A 14105-nucleotide genomic window follows, 5' to 3' on the forward strand; every position below is an offset into this window, starting at 1 on the left:
GTTGATGCCATCCTCATGAGTACCGAACTTGGCTATCAGCCTCTGCTCGGCAACTTTGCATTGTTGCATATCCCGAAGTCCGCCTTGGAGGATGGTCACCTGAAGGTCCGAGGCAAAATGTCCCTGACTGTTAAACTGTTCCCTGACTGGGAGGGAACACTCCTGTTTGTTGATTGTTGTGCCGTGTCCCTTGATCCATTGGTGTCGCCTCTGCTTGCTCTCGCCAATTTACTAAGCCTTAGGGCATCCTAGCCTGTGTGTATGAGATAGACAACGTTGGCCAAGTCACATGCTGTGTACATGGTGGGTGGTGTCCCCACATGTAATGGTGGTATCCATGTCGACACTCTGACACATCTTGCAGTGGTTTCCGTGACAGAGTTATATGGTGTTGTGGTCGATATTGTTCTGAAAGCCAGGCAGTTTGCTGTGAACAATGGTCTGTTTAAGGTTTGGCAGTTGTTTAAAGGCAAGAAGTGGAGGTGCAGGGAAGGTCTTGGCGAGGTGCTCATCCTCATCGATAACGTGTTGCAGGCTGCGAAGAACATGGCATAGTTTCTACGCTCCCAGGAAGTACTGGACAATGAAGGGTAACACAGCAGTTGCATCCTGTGTCTGTCTCCTGAGGAGGTCATTACAGTTTCTCCCTGTGACATGTCAGAATTGGCGATTGATGAATTGAGCATCATACCCTGATCTTATGAGGGCACCTTGAGGTATCCATTACATTCCTCCTCATCTGAACAGATCCTGTGTACACATGGGGCTTGTCTTTAGGGGATGGCTGTTTCGATAGGTTTAGGGTGGAAGCTTTGAGAAATGCAGCATTGTGAGATTATCCGTGGGTTTGCAGCAGAGTGAGTTACTGAGGTGTCCGTCCTTAATGGGAATGCGTGTTTTCAGGAATGAGACAGATACTAAAGAGTAGTCCATAGTAAGTCTGATGGTGGGATGAAACTTGTTAATACCACTGTGCAGTTGTTTCAGTGACTCCTCACCATAGGTCCAGAGGAAGAAAATATCATCAATATATCTGGTGTATAGCGCAGGTTGGAGGTCCTGTGCAGCAAAGAAGTCTTGTTCAAACTTGTGCATGAAAATGTTAGCATATTGGGGTGCAAATTTGGTCCCTGTGGCTGTTCCGTGTGCCTTAAGTTATCTCGAGAATGTGATGTGAAAGAAGTTCTGCGATTTACATATTAATGAACCAAAACCTGCAACCCATTCTAAAAGATTAAAGACTTCACAGCGATCTAAGTTTGTTCAATATATCATTTTAATTGCATGACCACTGTGATCTTTTGCTATAAATTCTATGTCTTATGATCCTGCCCCACTAGTTACCTGATGAAGGAGCAGTGATCAGAAAACTAATGCTTCTAAATAAACCTGTTGAATTATAATCTGGTATTGTTTGAGTTTTAATTTTGTACGTTAGTAAAACCTATAATTATCTCAGGACAAAGACTTGAAACGAATACGGATTTTGCATTTTAATCAGCAGTCTCCCTCCTAACTGATTAAAGGTTTCAACAAGGGCACCTAGTTTTAAAATTGTTGACTTTTTGTTTATAAATACTGTGTCTTATACCTCACTATCTTACCATGCCTGGGGAAGGAGCACAGCTCCGAATGCTTGCAATTTCAAATAAATTTCCAACCATGAACTATAACCTGGTGTTGTTTGATTTTTGGCTTTAGCCACTCAGTCCATCTCTGACATCTCCAGAATATGTCACTTTTTTAAAGTGGCAATGCTCTTACTGTGGTAAAATAACTTCTATTTTCAAAAGTCATTTCTTTCTTTCTTCTTCAGCCTGCCCATCATGTTATATACTTAATTCTGTAATCTGCTGCCACAAATCCTCCTTTGTCTTTGTTGTGTTTAGGGCTTAGCTAGTTGTTAATAGTAGAGGGTAGATCACTGGTGGTAGAGGATAGATCACTGGTGAGTCTAAACGGGCAAGGTTTGACACATTTCCCTTGCATCACAAGGAAGTTTATTACGTGACAGCAACAGGTACAGTTTGCATTAACTTAGGACTATCACGATCTGAGCAGAACACATTACTTCCTTTCAGGAACTCATGCCCATCTCCACTGCCTCTACTCAAAGTCTGTGTGAAAGCATCGGTCCAGGCAGCAACATTAAGGTAATCTTTACAGAACTATGATCTTTTACCTCAGAAGTACGATCCCATTTCATGAGGAGAGTGAGCAGAAAATTGGTACAAAAACATGATGAACATTTGTCATCCGCAAAAAAACTTTCTCACTGTATGTTATAAAACATTATTTGGAGATGCCGGTGTTGGACTGGGGTGTACAAAGTTAAAAATCACACCTGACAATCACCTGATGAAGGAGCGTCGCTCTGAAAGCTAGTGTGCTTCCAATTAAACCTGTTGGACTATAACCTGGTGTTGTGTGATTTTTAACTTTGTTATAAAATAAGTATTTTCTATTTCTTTCTTACTTTCATTTGAATAAAAATTGTTGGGCATTTGGTGAAATTAAGCAAAGACGATGCTTACCCACAGTCGCAAACTGAGTGTCGAGTCCCAGAGTTAGCAGCATGAGGAAAAATAAAACGGACCATAAAGGTGCCCATGGCAACTGTGCAAGGGCCTCTGGGTAGGCAATGAAGACCAAACCAAAATCTGATGAATGAATTGAATTGACATTATGTAACTAACGGTGCTGAAAATAGAGAAATGCTGAAAATTGATGTAATCACAGGAACATACAAATTCTTGCAGAAATAAAAGAAACTCTTCTGCCAAGTATCATCAACGAGCCACAAAATGACGTGACCCACTCTCACTAGTATCCTTACATACAGATAAGGAAGGACACCACTTCGACTGGGACACCACATCCATCATAGGACGAGCCAAACAGAGATACGCACAAGAATTCCTAGAAGCATGGCATTCCAACTGGAACTCTATCAACAAACACATTGACTTGGACCCCATTTACCACCCCTGAGGAAAAAAAAAACAGGAAATGACACCACCAACCCAAAGAAACCCAAACATCTAAATAGAAAGCAGGAAACATCAGCAGTGCTTCGTCCGGAGGCTCACTGAAGATGTTACCTAATATGGTGACGAAACATCTGAAAATGAACCTTCCAGCTCAGCGAGCAAACCTACATTCAGGTGCATTAAGATGTAATATTACCAACATTGTCTTTGGTTTCGACCTCAAACACCAGCTAGAATAGGATTTTAGAGTTAAGTGATAAACACAAATGGGTTGCAGGTGATTTAAAAGGAATGTTGAGTAACAATCTCGAGAAACCCAACATTGCTATTGAACCTTTGTTGTTCAAAGAACTGAAGAGATTAAAAAGGAAGTTAACACTAACAAAGTATCTAACTAGTGGGATGATTTATGGGATCGGGGTACATGTGTACAAATTCACCCTTGGATTCATCTTTTAGCACATGTTGCCGTGTCTCTTAATTTTTAAAATGTTTTTAAATGTTTTTTTACAGTTCAGCTTTTTGAATAGAAAAGAGAAATAGCACAACAGTTAACCACAGAATTGATGTTACACAGGTGAAATTTTAATTATTTGTGACAGTGTAATGTTAGTCATACAGCATTAGTTAGTTTGACTGAATTCAAATACTTCCCTGTGAGAGAGAGGTTGGTCTTGGTTTGTGATGCATTTCACTTGGGAGGCTTCAGGATCAACAGGAAGCCCTGTGGTGAGGTGACCAGCATCAGAAATGGCTATGATACTGGTTAAGAGCTACAATCAAGCATGCTGGTAATTTTGGCCAAGCTAGTAAACTCTGACCTCAATTAAAACTGCAGCCAGCACCTGCAGTTTCTCCTGTTGACCAAATAAGGTAAGTGTCCTATTGGTCTCGAAACATGCTCGCTTATATGGAGAATGGAATTTGGCTGTTTATAGCTTGATGTATATAATTGGGAGTTGTTTACTAGCATTGGACAGTGTGATCAGGATTTGATTGATTCATTGGCTGAGTGCCAGAGAACTTTCTGGAGACTGAGCACATTTTTGGGATAAAAGTTAGCGAAATAAAAGGATTTTCTGAGAAGGATCCTCCATATCATATTGGAAAAGCATGTGCCCTGAAGTAATCTTCAGAGAGAACAAAGAACGATAAGGCAGGAATAACATGGAGAACAAAGCTGGCCACTTCACTCAAATTGAGATAGTATTTGATCGAAGCCAAATTTATTGAGTTAAGGTTAGATTTAGGGTTAAATGTGGATTAACTTCACTTCACTTAAAACTGAAGTTAAATGAAGTGAGTCAAGGTTGAAGTTACATTAGATGAAGTAAGAAGGAAATGTTACAATGAACGTGTGTTTTATATTAAGTATTGATACTTAAAGAGTCAAATAAAGAAGGGGTTGTTTATTTAAGTTCTGAGTCAGTTCCCTGCTTTTAGTCTGTCACACAGGGAAGAATACCTGGACAAACGGTACTTCTTTTCAGGCACTGACACAGTAAATCTGATCTATGAGTTAAATGTGTGGCTGAGTCCCTCCTCATTGAGCAAGATTAAAAATCACACAACACCAGGTTAAAGTCCAACAGGTTAACCCAACTATAACCTGTTTGGACTATAAACTGGTGTTGTTTGATTTTTAACTTTGTCGACCCCTGAACTTCCACATCACTGAGCAAGGTGACAAAAGAAAAGCCTCTTTCAAACCTCTTCCTTCTGTGATCTGTCTGGTGTATAACGTGGGAGGGATTTCCTCACCACTGTTCTGGAGATTCAAAAGGATCATTCACACTGGCTTGGTCTGGCCATCTGTTGAACGATTTCTTTGACTCAGTTGCTTTCACTGAGGGGGTCAGAATCCTCACAGTCACAGCATCTGTCTGTCAATCCCACATTAATGTGCAGAATTCCGAGCATGTCGTCCCACAGAATTCAGGAACCAGCTTGTGTTATGTTTTCCAATTGGTGAGAGCACCATTAAATACAGGAAAGCAAGAGAGGAGAGGTGGGTTTTACTTTCATTATTAATTCAAAGAATGAGGGTATCACTGTCTAGGCAGCATTTATTGCCCATTCCTAATTGCCCAGAGGGCAGTTGAAAGTCAACCACATTGCTGTGGGTCTGGAGTCACATGTAGGCCAGACCAGGTAAAAATGGCAGATTTCTTCTTGCCAATGGGGGATGGATAACTCACTATTTAGACAGATAGCATGTTATTCAGATGGACACCAACAGTGAGCAGTTCAGCCTACCTCCTCGCCTTGTCCCATTGTAATATTACAACATGAGTCTGGGCACAGTGACCCTTGAAAAATCAAGACTGCAACTTGCATGTGAAGAAAGGATGGGTGGGAGTTATGTGAAGAAAACCTTTACTCGTCAGTCACAGAGAGGGGAGTTAAGAAAATGAAAATGTGGGTAGGGCTAGTGACTATAGATAGAAATTACAGTTCACCAAAAACACCTGGCTTTAACTGCAATGTGATAAACCAACCTGTACAAATGCTCAGGGAGAGCTGGGTTGCCCATTAAAGGGCCTTAATTGCACATTTGACTGCGTTATTTATACACACTTTCAAAGTCTGCATCAGTTCGATGGGTTTCTCTGACTTCCTGCGTGTTCCAGTTTGAGCAAAATCAAACCAGAGGAAATGTCAGTTTGTTCACATTCAGTGAGAGATTATTTTTTACACTTTGGGGATTTTCTCAATCACAGAAGGATGGGTGGGATTGTAGCTATCTTCCAATATCCCCAACACTGGCACAGGTAATAGCCTGCTGTTTATTGGCATGTTGAACAGGTTAAACAGCAGAGCGGCTAGCAGTGATGAGGGGAGCTGTGTAGTGAGATGGGTTTAGGTGAGAGAGGGATACAGCTCACTGAATAACTTTGCACAATCCAGGCAGAGATAGACATGGAAGAAATGAGGACTGCAGATGCTGGAGATCAGAGTCAAAAAATGTGGTGCTGGAAGAGTACAGCCAGTCAGGCAGCATCTGAGGAGCAGGAGAGTCAATGTTTTAAGCATAATCTCTTCATCAGGAATGTTGGGGGGGGGTGCCCAAGGGAGCTGAGAGATAATGGGAGGGGCTTGGGTCTCAGGGGAAGGTAGTTAGGAATGCAATAGGTGGATGAAGGTCGGGGTTGATGGTGATAGGTCAGAGTGGAAGGTGGAGCAGATAGGTGGGAAGGAAGATGGAAAGGTAGGACAGTTCAAGAGGGTGGTGCCAAGTTGGAGGGTTGGATCTGGGATAAGGTGGGGGATGGGAGATGAGGAAACTGGTGAAGTCAATGTTGAGGCTGTGTGGTTGGAAGGTCACAAGGCAGGATATGAGGTGGTCTTTGTCCAGAAATCAGGTGGTTAGGATTTGGCGGTGGAGGAGGCCCAGGATTTGCATGCCCTTGGTGGAGTGGGAGGGGGATTGGCTACAGGGCGGTGAGGTTGTGTCCTTGAGACAGGACTGAATAGTAACATTTCAGGCAGTTCAGGTGTTTGCCAGCTGATGGCAGTAGCTACAGCCTCCTAGTACATGTTCTGTTCTCTTATACCCTGAACACTTCAGCCTCTCACACTTCCAGAGATGGTCAAACATAACGTTTGAGGTTTCCTCATGGTCAGTCAACAAATGCAGCAAAAAGGTGACTGCAAATTTGCTTTTCATGGCCAGCAAGTACGTGAACTGATGCAAAGTCATTCGGAATGATCACTTGGCATTGTGTCTCAGACAGATTTCCCACTGCGACACAGCACCATTGTGAGCACATCTTTGGCAATCCATGCACCCTAGGTTATACAGTCATAGGGTCAGCATAGAAAGAGGCCTTTCAGCCCATATGTCTATATCAATCATCCGGCATATATCTACTTTCATCCCGTTTCCCAGCAATTGGTCTACAGCCCTGAATTCTGTAGTTATTCAAGAGTTCATCTAAATTCATCTGAAATACTGTAATGGTTTCCACCTCTAATACCTATCAGGCATTTTCCAACGTTATATTTCATCTGCCAAAAATTTTGCTCATATACTTCACCTATATATATATATATATATATATCTGTGGAGTCTTTGTGTCCACATCACTTATTTGTGTCATCTGCAAACTTGACTAAAATACATCCACTTTCTTCAACAAACTCATATAGGATTGCAAATGATTGTTGCCCCCTCACTGATCCCCATGGGACACCACTGGTTACAGATCACCATCCTGAAAATACATCTTTGTCCCAACTCTCTGTCTTCCATTAGTTATGTATCATTTATCCATGCTAACACATTACGTTCAAATGTGACTGTCTTTCAATTGCCCTCTGGGAAATTAAGAATGTACAATTAATGCTGGCCACGTCCCATGAATAAATATTTGAATAAATTTATTTTTATCTTGTATAAGGTTTAAAGCAGCTGCAGCGGAGATAAGAAGATTGCAAAGATAATTGATTTGAATTGAATGGAATTGAATTTATTGTCACATGTACCGAGGCACAGTGAAAAGCTTTCCCTTGCAAGCAATACAGGCAGATCACAGAGTTAAGTAGCATAGATAAGTAACTAATAGGTAAACAGTGGCAAAAACAAAAACACAGGTACAGGCAGATGTTAAGAACTTGTGAGTCCATTCAATATTCTAACAACAGTAGGATAGAAACTGTTTTGAAACCAGCTGGTGCGTGTGTTCAGGCTTCTGTACCTTCTCCCCGATGGTAGAGGTTGGAGAAAAGCATTGCCAGGGTGGGATGGATCTTTGAGAATCCTGGCGGCCTTTCCTTGACAACGGGCCTGGTAGATGGATTCTATAGATGGGAGGTTGGCCTTTGTGATCGTCCGGGCCGAGTTCACCACTCTCTGTAACTGTCTCTGATCTTGGATGGTACAGTTGCCATACCAGGCAGTGATACATCCAGACAGAATGCTCTCGATGATGCACCTAGAAAGGTTGAAAAATGTGTTGCTGGAAAAGTGCAGCAGGTCAGGCAGCATCAAAGGAGCAGGAGAATCGACATTTCGGGCATAAGCCCTTCTTCAGGAAGTTGGCAAGGGTATTTGCCATCATGCCGAATTTCCCCAGCTGCCTGAAGAAGAAGAGACATTGTTGGGCCTTTGTAACCAGTGCATCCACATGAAGAGTCCAAAAAAGCTTGTTGTGGATGACCGCTCCCAGGAGCTTGACACTCTCCACTTGTTCCACCTCTGTGCTGTTAATGTGTAGGGGGGCATGAGTAACATCCCGCCGAAAGTCGATAATGAGTTCCTTGGTTTTGCCAGCATCGAGAGCTCGGTTGTTCTCAGTGCACCATTTTTCCAGATCGTCAACCTCCCTTCTGTAGTATGTTTTGTCGCCATCTGAGATTCAACCGAGTAGGTTGGTGTCATCACCATAATGAAAAGAATATAAATTGGTATTATTTCTGACTACACAACAGGATCTTAACAACGCGTTTTCTCAACCACTTGCAGGTATAGCTTTGTACAACGATAATGCCATGCTCTTCATTTAACCCCTTTGTTCTGTAGAGGTTGTGCAGACTGCTTAGATCCATGTCCTCATTGCTCTTGGTTGCTAACCTTAGAGTTTTGCAGCTGGAAAGGGCCTCAGCAATACCTAGTTCAGCTTCATCTATGCAGGGGCATTCTGAGCCCTTAGAAGTCAAGGCAGGTTATATTTCACTGAGGTACTGTTGGGTAAGAGGAAAAGGAGGGTGATGTAGAAATACTTTAAACTGAGTCACTGTCTCCACACCTCTTTTTACCACTTCCTTCGTGCCTTAGCTCCATGTAAAGGTGAGAGCTTTCCTGCAAATCAGGGCAGAATTGTATGGTGTTAGAAAAACACAGCTGGTCAGACAGCATCAGGGGAGCAGGAGAATTGACGTTTCAAACATGAGGCCTTCATCAGGAATTCCTGATGAAGGGCTCATGTTCGCAATATTGATTCTCCTGCTCCTTGGATTCTGTGCTTTTCCAGCACCACACTTTCCAACACTGATCTCCAACATCTGCACTCCTCACTTTCTCCTGCAAATCAATGCAGCATTATAAAGCTGAGATACCGGCTGTCCTATCAATTCTGGCAAGGATTTGGGGCATCAATAGGCAGTGCAAATGGAGCCAAGAAATGAATGCATTCAGTTCATAACCTCATTTGATAGATCTCCCTGGCAAAAGACATCATTGCAATGCCTTACATCTCTGTCATCTTCTCTGTAATTGCATTCTGTTTTTTGGGTGGGGGGGATAACTGTCAGTGCATATTCTATGCTGGTGTTCAGCACCTCTCCTTATTGTTGACTGAATGCATTTCCGGTTGAGTAGAACTTCAAAATGGGCTGCGTATTTCAGCACAGACTCTCAAGAGCTGCCCCGGCCTCTATCAGCTGCCTGTTCTTCCTTTCAGTGTGTTAGGTGCAAACCTGATTATCTGTCTTCATCTCCAGGCAAAGTTGCAAGGTGAAATCTTACGGATGTCTGAGGAACATGGGCTCTGGTGAGATGTGCAGCGGAATCAGGCAAACAGAGCAACTCGCTGCATCTTTTCCGGCATTTGCTGAGCACTGCGGCAGAGTTGCTGGTTAAGAGGGATTATTGCTTGTTAAACATGTAACTAATGCCACAGCTCACCTCATTAAAATTCAGCTTGCTACCTGAACCAACATGGCGAACGGTCAGATGTAGATGTTGGTACCTGACACCTTCAGTTCATACTAGCTGAGGAACCTCCATATGTCTCTGCACTGAAAAGCATCCCAGGGCACTATCCAAATGCACCAGCAAGTGGAGTACAGAGAACCAGAATGGGCATCATTCAGGTATAACACTGGGGCTGAGGGGACAGGGAGAAGAGTTGGAGGTGCGGTTCAATATGTTGGGTTTCCACATGAGTGCAAATATGCTGTGTGATAGAGCAAAATAAAAGGGGACATGGAGGCTCTGAGGGTTAGGGTTAAGTTTAGGGTTAGGGTTAGGGGTGCCTGATAACCAGGCAGAGGTTGGTGCTGATGGTGTCCACCAGTCTCTGACCATCACTTGCTGTTCTCTAGATGCAAGTGCTACTAGAAAAATGACTGGGTCGGGTGGAATCAATGTCACTTCCTTGTTGAAAACACAGGATCCACGTCTGCTGGACGTTAGGAAACTGAAGGGGCAAATACACGAAGCATGGGTTTGAAAACCCCAGTTATATTTCTTTGCACATATGCAACATATGCAGAGTGAACATGCCTAGGCATTGCCTACTGCTCAAAGATGGAAGCCATTGATGCTAACTAATCTAACTTTGCCATTTCAGTGATGCAGAAGTTAGAGGTTAAAAAGGAGGTGAATGCTGGCCAACAGGGTCCTGGAATTTATGGAACTTCTGAAGGTGAGCATAGGATGAGGGGAGCATCTCTGCGTTATATCCCGGGTCAGTATGATGTTGAATTCTTGTGCATGCAATGACAAATTTCATGGTTGATATGAAGGGGGAGGGGTTTGGAATGTGGCACTGGGCACCGGGGAAAGAGCAGCAGTGACTTAGAGCGAGGGTTCAGACAGGATGTAGCTAGGCACAGATAAACTGTGTGATCTGGTGGTTCAAGAGCCACGAGGGTGAGAGAGTGGGGTTGTACGGATGAGAGAGTAAATCTCCATTTAGAAAATTTATTTGTGTTACCATGTCCCTCCAGTGCTTTGGGTCAAAAGCTAGAAATTAGGATTAGAGTAAGCAGACAGAGCAGCATAGACATGAGGATCAAAATAACTCCTTCTATGCTCGAAACATCTTTGAGTCCCTGAGTCTATAAAGACTTTTAAAGAAGTGTATCTTCTATCTGTACTTCTTTTAGTCTTTGTATCTGCGTTGCAGCTGACAACTATATTGCTTTTTAATGGAGCAACTGTTAGCAATAGTGGTTTAATAAACAAACCTTCATCTTGATTAAAGCTTTCCTGTTCTTAATTTTTAAACTGGAGCACACAAAAATAACTAAAACAAAATGGTCGCCAGGATTGATGTATTGATACGTTGAAATATTGCTTTGTTTTTCAAGAGCACGGATTAAACTTGAAATGTGGAAGCCGATTTTAAACTTAGCAATTAACTTTGCAATTCATGCAGCCAGGAGAAAGTGAGGACTGCAGATGCTGGAGATCAGTGTCGAAAAGTGTGGTGCAGGGAAAGCGCAGCAGGTCAGGCAGCATCTGAGGAGCAGGAAAGTCAACATTTCAGGTATAAGCCTTTCATCAGGTATGGAGAGTCAAAGTGTCGGGTGAGAGCCCTGATAAGTCGACTCTCCTACTCCTCAGATGCTGCCTGACCAGCTGTGCTTTTCCAGTGCCACACCTTTTTTATTCAGGCCATGGACAATTAACTTCCTGTCAAAACCAGACAGGCCTGGAGCTGCCTGGCCAAGTGTTAACGTCCACATTGTTTCAGAACAAACCGTTGTTTCCACTTCCAGTGAAACTGCTTTGTTAGAAAACTGCTACACAGACTTGGTGGTGCCCAGCTCAGTCGGAGGCCAGAGACATAGCATGACAAGTACAGCACTTGACAGTTGAAGGTTCAAAACCGTGTTCTGCTCCCTCCAAATATGGAAAATTGTCACCTCAATGAATCTTTCTGCCTCCCAACTGATGCTAGTGTTGGACATGGGCCACAGAGCCATTGAGAACAGCACTAAGAGGGGAATAAAAGAGAGCTCTGGCTCACTCTGCTTTTTGCACCTTCTTCAACAGAGAGACGACCTTGGCGAGACCATCCAAAGACCCCAGAACCAGCCCTAAATGAGAGGGGAAGCCCAAATTGATGACCGCAGATCCTGAAACATCAGCCAACCTTTGAAAACTGAGGAACAGCCTGTCTCAACCTTAGTGAATGGAAACCAGCCCTTTCAACAAACAGTTCAGATTATAGCGATAGGGCCCTGTGGATAGGGTGTAGGGAATACTTGGAAATGCGTGCCAGAAGTAGATAGCTAGTGTTGATTTGAAACTGCTTACTTAGAGATTTAAGACTATTTACTGAAAAGTCCTGTGAAGAAATTGATAGAATTGAACTAATATATGATTAGATTAGATTACTTACAGTGTGGAAACAGGCCCTTCGGCCCAACAAGTCCACACCGACACTATATATAATAGTAGTCTGCTAAATACTGTTTTTCCTTGATAAAGTATTCAATAAAGTTGTATTTTTTATTCATTCACGGGATGTAGATGTCACTGACCAGGCCAGATTTTATTGCCCATCCCTAATTTCCCAGAGGGCAGTTGAGAGTTAACCACGTTGCTATGGGGCTGGAGTTACATGTAGGCCAGACCAGGTAAGGATGACAGTTTCTTTCTCTAAAAGGCATTAGTGAAGCAGATGGGTTTTTAAAACAACTAGCAATGGTTTCACAGTCATCAGTAGACTCTTAAATGGTGGTACACGTACCAACTGTTTCACTTTAAAACAAAGGAAACAAAACAAGCTGTACAGATTTGCATATCATGGAACACTCTGTAGCCATGCCTACTGAAGTGAGTACATGAGATATAAAATACTCAAGAGGATGAGACCAAGTGACAGAGGAGAATGAAAAATTAAGGATGTGAGGAAATGCACAGACCTTGATGGGTGCAACTGCAGGGTATGTTATAGTGAGGTGATGGAGTAGGCTGCAGGAGGCAGAGTGAGGGGGTGACAATGATGTCAACAGTGGGAGGTCGGTGAATGTGCAACTACGCTCCCTTTTCCTGACCTTGTGATGGCATTAAAATGTTTCCTATGCTGAATTCAGGAGCTTGTCGTGACTCTCCTGCTGCTGACCACCTGAGCAAATCCTGCTGCTTGCATCTCGACAGTAGGATTTCTCCTCTCGTTGGTGTGAAACAACTTCCCACCTTCTCCCAGCCCCAAACAGCGTGTGGAGGGAGGTGGTACTGAACTGTGGGGGACACTTCGAAAGTCGCAACTCCATTCTGGAATTTCCTGCTCTTTCCTTCCCAACTTCGGCTCCCTCAATTTTCCTCTTTTAATTTGTCCTTTAAATGTTGCAGTAGTGATTGTCTCCTGCAGGGCAACATCATGCGCTTTGGTGCGGATTGGATCACAGGTAAAATTATAACCAAGTGACTGTGTCGTTGACTGATATTCTGACAACACTTTGCCTGATTCATATCAGGGTCCCAGTTCATCAATCCATTAATATCAGAGATATTCCACAGTAATGCCATCTCAAATGTAGTATACCCAAATGGTCTGACTGGGAATGTAGACTACATTACACTGCAGTGTCACACAGACCTTTTCTCGAACTACCTGCCGGAGCAACTTCCAATGACCATTCACAATGGGATCTGCAAGAAGAATGTCAGGAAGTTGTGGCTCTGCACACTGACTAGGAAGTTAGCATCAAGCCAGCCCCTAGATGCCACAGCTCAATTTTGCATTGTTAAAGTAATTAATTCACTGTAATTATGGTTTTTCACCCCTCTGAGGCAGAGTACCTTGCCTGCATGAAGTGCTGGCCATCTGATCAGAAACAATGGGAACCAGTTGTGCTACAATCCTATTTGGCTGCATGTTCTGCAACCAATCCTTCCTTCAATACAATCGGAACCTTGGGGCTGCCTTAAGTGCTGGAAGATTAACCGCTACATTGCAATGAGTATACAGGACCAGGATTCAGGCAGCTTGAGCCTGTTCTGCCATTCACTGAGATTGTGGCTGATCTGTGGCCTAATTCCAGATACCTGTATTTGACCAATGTCCATTAATACCTTTGCTTAACAAAAACATATCTACCTCAACTTTAAACTCTCAGTAACTTACCTATAGTCTCTTCTGTGCCTAGCCACAAGTCAGGAGTGTGATGAAATATTCCCCACTTGGCTGGATGGGCACAGCTCCAACAACACTTAATAAGTTCAAAGTTTGTGAGAAGATTTGTAGCTCGGTGCTTGTTGTTGTGGTTCTGTTCGCCGAGCTGGGAATTTGTGTTGCAGACGTTTCGTCCCCTGTCTAGGTGACACTCTCAGTGCTTGGGAGCCTCTTGTGAAGCGCTTCTGTGATGTTTCCTCCGGCATTTATAGTGGCCTGTCCCTGCCTCTTCCGGTTGTCAGTTTCAGCTGTCCGCTGTAGTGGC

General features: G+C 43.2%; 1 protein-coding gene across 4 annotated transcripts in view; it reads right to left on the bottom strand.

The window, feature by feature from the left end:
• LOC122557074 (sodium- and chloride-dependent neutral and basic amino acid transporter B(0+)-like) overlaps window positions 1–14105 on the bottom strand; it is a 95077-nt gene that overhangs the window by 43209 nt on the left and 37763 nt on the right. For 3 of the 4 annotated variants that reach the window (XM_043704355.1, XM_043704354.1, XM_043704357.1), the window contains exon 9: window positions 2535–2660. The exons of the other annotated variant lie outside the window; for it this stretch is intronic. In XM_043704355.1, the coding sequence (XP_043560290.1) occupies window positions 2535–2660 (126 nt within the window). The remainder of the gene's footprint in view (window positions 1–2534; window positions 2661–14105) is intronic. 4 annotated transcript variants of the gene reach the window in all.

The sequence above is a fragment of the Chiloscyllium plagiosum genome, chromosome 15 (genome assembly GCF_004010195.1).
Source record: "Chiloscyllium plagiosum isolate BGI_BamShark_2017 chromosome 15, ASM401019v2, whole genome shotgun sequence".
NCBI lineage: Eukaryota > Metazoa > Chordata > Chondrichthyes > Orectolobiformes > Hemiscylliidae > Chiloscyllium > Chiloscyllium plagiosum.